At 38.3% G+C, this 6,000-nt stretch overlaps 1 protein-coding gene across 5 annotated transcripts in view; it reads left to right on the top strand.

Moving 5' to 3' along the window:
• The window catches only part of LOC148030229 (ARM repeat superfamily protein), a 123,551-nt gene extending 119,981 nt beyond the window's left edge, over positions 1 to 3,570 (top strand). For 2 of the 5 annotated variants that reach the window (XM_087686497.1, XM_087686498.1), the window contains 4 exons: positions 1,412 to 1,909; positions 2,112 to 2,403; positions 2,480 to 2,663; positions 2,791 to 3,566. In XM_087686497.1, the coding sequence (XP_087542623.1) occupies positions 1,412 to 1,909; positions 2,112 to 2,403; positions 2,480 to 2,663; positions 2,791 to 2,855 (1,039 nt within the window). In that variant the 3' untranslated portion in view covers positions 2,856 to 3,566. Of the gene's footprint in view, positions 1 to 1,411; positions 1,930 to 2,111; positions 2,404 to 2,479; positions 2,664 to 2,790 lie in introns of those variants that run through there. The other 3 variants (XM_087686496.1, XM_087686500.1, XM_087686499.1) reach the window with 3 other exon arrangements.
• Positions 3,571 to 6,000: the final 2,430 nt, after the last annotated feature.

Consider the following 6,000-nt stretch of genomic DNA (forward strand, 5'->3'; position numbering starts at 1 on the left):
ATCAAAATAGACATAGGTCCATATGATACCATAGGTGGAGATGGAGGCACTGGGACACGATAACCCTGTCCAAATGTCGGCGAGGGCACAACATAATGACCCGATAGTCCACTAGGTAATGCCATAGAGACAAACTACAATACCAAACGATCTACAATCAAGTAGGTTTGGGATGCATTCCGAGATGGATAACTCGAAAGTGTGTGTGGGAGGTTGAGCCTTCGTCACTGGTACACCACCCAGAAACGGGTATGTAGAGGTCCTAAAGATTGTGCCTAAATGTGCAAAACTCCCCAGTGTGGTGTGTGGTGGATAATGTGGTGCGCTTAATTGAAGTAGAAAGGAAAGTGTAGCGGAAGATGAGGAAGGGACGGGTGGCAGCACAAATGGATTTGTAATAGATGTTGTTATGGGAAACATGATAGGTTCCTTTTGTCCATTAAATGCATTAGATGAAGATGCACCTACTCCAAATTGACCATGAGTAATAAAATCATTTGAAGAAAGGGAAGGAATACTTACAAGTTCTTCTTTCAACTTATTACCTAGTTTTGAGTTCATAAAGAAATACCTATCTTCCTTATTACTCAAAAACCAAAGGTTGTTTTGAAGAATCCCTTCTTGACGCATCCCTTGATCCAACCAAAAATACATAATCAGTTGGCATAGAATTTAAAATAATAGGATTCGTACCTGGCATTGGAGAAAAGATGTTTTGTGGTGGTGCTAGCAGTGCCACCAAGTATACCATGAAACAACAATTGAAACTCCTCTTGGTGATGAGAGTTTCTCTATATAAATGAAGAGAGTGTGGAGCCATCCTCCATCCCCACACAAACCACCTTGAGAGGCTTTACATTTATGTGATGTAGAGTTTACTACCCCAGCCATGCTATTGAGCTCACATACTTTGTTCGATTCTGTGTAATTAATCAGCTGCAATTTGATTTGCACAAGAGAAAACAAGGTTTCTAGTTTTTCTAGGTATGGGGTGAGAATTCAGACTAGCAGGTGCACTTTTCTGAACATGATTGCTCACTTCAATGGACACCTGAAAAAGCTCCCATCTAAAACCTGACTTTCATGCCTCAAAAAGTAGATTTTGCAATTAAGGTCCATACAAGGCCTTGAACTACCCACTGAAACTGGGTAATTCCACATTTCATGAGTATATTTTAAACTGGACAAATCCTTTTTTGAACAAACGCAGCTTTAGATAATAATTGGAGCAATACTATTCAAGTCTGAAGTAGCTTTGCCTGGGGTTTCAACATTATGAACAATTGTTGCAGGTTACCAGGTTCTTATAAGAATTTGAGATTTGTATTATGCATGCATGTGATGGAGACTTCACTCATGGGGCCTGGTTGAAGATGTTTCTAAGTCAAGGTTGTTGTTTCATGACTTACAGCTACAGTATCATAGGTTTGGCAGCTGCTCACTTTGATCATCTCTTCTTTGGTTACATGGACCCTGATGCTGTGCAAATTGCCCTTCTGGAAAACATTGAGGCAATGGAACTTAGACATGCCCGTTCTTTGCTACATTTTACTCTGATTCCTCTCGTTAAATCGTGCCCATCAGAACGGAGGGAGTTATGGCTTGGGAAACTGCTACCACGGCTCCTGGCTTTTTGCGAGCAAACTTTATCGCTGTCTTGGATGAACCTAATGAAGGGCAAGCATTCAGAAGGTGCTTGCAAGGTTGAAGGACAGGGTTTGCAGGCAGAAGTGATAGAAGAAAAACTACTTAGAGACCTCTCAAGAGAAACATGTGCATTGTTGGCAGCAATGGCATCTCCCTCATTAAATCCTAATTTGCCTTCTGGAGATCAATTACTGCAGTTTCCTTCCACAGAGCTTTCTGGAGTAGATGCTTCTTCCCTGATCAAACCTGACTGCATCATGAGGTCAGCTGTGTTACGATTCTGTAAGTCTGAGTGGAAATGCACTGTTTATTGAAGACAGACCTTTGTGATGAACCATTTGCCCTCAGCAACATGCACTAACTGGATTCCCATTATTTCAACTGCACTTTGCAAAGAAATACTGATGATATCAGATAGATTGTCTGATATATGCATCCTATAAACACTTAGCTTTGCTTTGCAGGTTTGTGATCCAACATTACAATGTGGCTAAATCATGCTTATCAATATGCATCCAAGCTCTCAAATGGCCAGATTCAGAAGCTGTACACAAAGCATTGGTTTTTTGTGGAGCTACTGTAACAGTAGCTGCTTTGACCAATGACACACAGCTGCAAGATTTTGTAGCAAGAGATTTATTTACCGCTGTCATTGAAGCTCTTACTATTGATTCAAACCAACCTGCACAGGCAGAGCTCATCAATTTATTCAGAATCATTTACTTGCTAATGTCACGGCACGGTGCTCCACGGCAGGTATTCTAACTTCCATAAGAATACAGATATGCGCACCAGGTGAAAATAGTGATAACCTCATGTGTGCTGGATGCAGGTTCTACAGTCTTCACCCTCCATAACAGCTGAAGTACTCTCTGCATTTGACAATGCACTGACCACCACAGCCAGTCCCAAAGACCAAAAGCAATATATCAAGAGCCTTCTGTTACAGGCTGGTGGCAGCAATCTCAAGGCTTTGATGGCTGAAAAAGCTACAACCCCAATCACAAATGTCAACAGTATGTAAAGGCTGCATTGCATGAGCATGTTTCTTTGGGAGTAGGCAAGGCTGTTGGCATGTTTGATTGGAACCAGAAAGAGAACTAATGATTGTGTTTTTTAACTTCTACTTTGCACTGTCACCAGGTCGCCGAGTGAAGGGTTCGCAGGTGGAGGAAACTGGGCAGATTGGTCTTGCATCAATCACCTGACAAGGTCTATCCACTACGAATGGAGACTTTTGTATTGATAATGTACAGTGGTCTGGAGGCCATTTTTCCCCACAAACCCTCGTGCAGCACCCCAGTTATACACCCCATAAGTGACGGACTTATCAAAATCTTCTCTAGGGAACTGTTTATAGCGTGAGTTTGTTCATGATAGGCAAGTGCAGAGGGTACGCATCCTTGAATGACTTTGAAATATCAGGCCAACCATAAACCTCATGGCAAAACATCTGGTGTGAGGTCAGTTAATTAACAAGGGGTGCACAGCACATGAGCATATGCTCCAGATGGGTTCATATGACATGCTTCCAGGTCAAACAATAGAAATTGAGCCTGAAATGCTTATTGATTGTGGAAAAAAAAACTGCAATTTGGCACGTGTACTACTGAACTTAGTTAACTTGATGTAATTCGATTGCTCTACCTATGAGTGCTCATGAATCACATAATAGCATGTTCTTACGGTCAATGCTAACATTTCCAAGGAACTACAAAGTTTGGGTTGATGTTGATTTCTTCACATTATTAAAAGTTTAAAGGCCTTTCTGGCTATTATGTTAAACAATTTATAACATAGTATTTTGACTAGTGCAGTGGTAGTCATGAAGAATATACAACCATTGGGTATCCTATGCAATCCTTATGGCGCCTAGTGGCAAGCCTTTGGGTTATCAACCCACAAGCTGAGTTCAAATCTTTCTTTTTTGTTGAACTCTTGTTTAAGTGACTGTAGATATGTAGCAATTAAACTCAAGACTTATTGTTCACCATGCATTACCTACTCTCTCAAAGAGCTCTAGTGCATTCTCATGTTATCATGTTCCACAACAAATGCATATTGTGAATGTATTTGCACTTATGGTGTCTTGGATTGGCAATAACTCAAAGTTAGATCAAAGTATAGGTTTGTCTTTTTGAACTCATAAACAAAATTATTTCTTTGTTATTTGTGTCATATTTTTTACTAGTCACTTTTGCTACATGGCAATTAAATATAGCAACCAATAATAATGTTAAACAATGGGAGTGTACATCCACTCTTTTCTCAATATTTGATTTTACAATAGACATATGCCATATAAGGTAGCAATTGTCCTAGCAATAAGGATGATAGATTTTCCTTGTGTCACAACTCTACCATACATTTTGATAGATGATTTTTTATATCAAGAAGTGCTTATAAATAGTCAAAAATTACGAATATTAGGGAAAAATATACATCGTCGAAGGCGGCGGCAACAATCAATACGATTTTGAGCGGCAAGTCTTTAAAGTGCGATTGCTAATTTTCGTGGGAAATCAAACGGTGGTGGATAGTCAAGGTGGAGTTTTTTTAGATACAAAACAATGTCAGGAATCCAACGAAAGTCTCAGATCTCAATTCCAAGGTCGTTTGATCTTCCATTTAATCTCCGTAAGGTTCGGGGTTGTGAAGCGCCTACTGGATCTAGAAGTGGAGAAGAGTAACGGAGCTGAGCTTTGTAGATTTTGATGTTACGGAGCTAGTCGTTCAATCGGATTGCGAATCGGAGTCCGTTTGCACCTTCAAATACGTTGTCCTTCCATAGTAGTGTAAAAGTGATTTTTAAAAAAATAGATATTTTATAAATAAAATAAAATGAAACTCTAAAGAAAGAAAACATGAAAAAATATGTCATGATGTAGGGAGATTTTTTTTAATTGAAGCTCTATTTTTTGGAATGTATGTGCCTCTTGGATACTCAATCATGTAGAGGGCAATATTTTGATAGTAACTACGTATAATATGATGAAGGGAATGAAATTTTGGTTTTAAATCTTTTTCTCCCTCTCTTGTATAGAGGCAATTCTTGTGCAAGAAATCAAGGAGAGTGGTTGAACAATGCTTGTCCGGCTGTGATCGGATTGCTTCAAGATGAAGAGGCAGCTGAGAAAAAAGATTCAACGCTAAAGAATGGTTGTTGGTCGGTTTGTGGGTTGCTCAAAATAATTATTAAAAAATCCGCAACACGTAAGGCACGTGGTATGTTTCAATTTTATAAAAAAGTTTGATTGCTTTTGTTGTTATATGGTCCAAATGTTGTTCATATGCGATAAATATTTGTTTGAACTTTGGTTGCATCATGATTTAGGGTTGCAACTACAAAAATACAGAACCCATAATGATTTAGAGTTGTCATTAATTATTTAAAACTCATAAAATGTCATTTTTTATAAAAATTAGTTATTTTTTCGATTTTGAGTTGAAAAAAAATGGTGGAAATGGGATAAACTCAGAGAAAATATTGAGATTCAGTCAAAATAATAAGTCAATATAAATAAATAAAAATATCTATTTTTTATCAAAAATAAATCTAAAAATAGTAAAAAAATTAAAAAATTAAAATTTTCGCACTCAAAAAATGTGAAAAAATAAGATTCATGTGTGAATGTTTAAAAATGTTAAAGCATGGGATTAAGGCTCAGTTTGGTCTCGTTCTTTGTGTTATAGTACGTGTTTATTATTTTTTATATACAAAAATGATACAAAACAATCATTTACATCTATGCACCGCAGCAATATCTAAACGGTGAGGGGGGGAGGAAAGTTTATGCGACGATCTAATTGCTGAAAAGATACAAATTTTGATTTTTCTTTGTGCATAGCATTTAGGGATCGTTCCATAATTAAATATAGATGACTAGTAGCACGGAAGTTCCGGTGCTAGTCCCTAAAGCAGTACAGTACATAACGCTTAATTAAAAATTCATGAAAGGGTTGTTTTTCGCACCTCACATGGCTGATTTTTCTATCATAAAATGGTTGTCCACAATTGTCATACACCTTGCATCAAGCATGCCACGTGGTATCTCTTGGAATACATTGTACTTGTTTGATAAACTTTGACCAACGCTAAGAGGACAGGAAACCTAAGCTGTAGGATTAGACGGGTGCTTCCATTGGGGAAAGTTCTGTGAGGCAAATCAAAATCTCTTGGAACACTGAATTATGAAAGAGTGGAGTTTGTGCGAATGTTATATGTGTTAGCGACGCATCTTAAGGCTAATCCCCGAGGTGTTGGAGAGTAGCAGTGGAGCTGCGACAGTCAGCGGAGAGGTGCTTCTCTATGTGTGTATTACGAGACATTATGTCTATATGTTATGGGATCTC

This window comes from Lygodium microphyllum, chromosome 10 (genome assembly GCF_053477565.2).
Source record: "Lygodium microphyllum isolate KBCC chromosome 10, Lygodium_microphyllum_v1.1.10, whole genome shotgun sequence".
Taxonomy (NCBI): domain Eukaryota; kingdom Viridiplantae; phylum Streptophyta; class Polypodiopsida; order Schizaeales; family Lygodiaceae; genus Lygodium; species Lygodium microphyllum.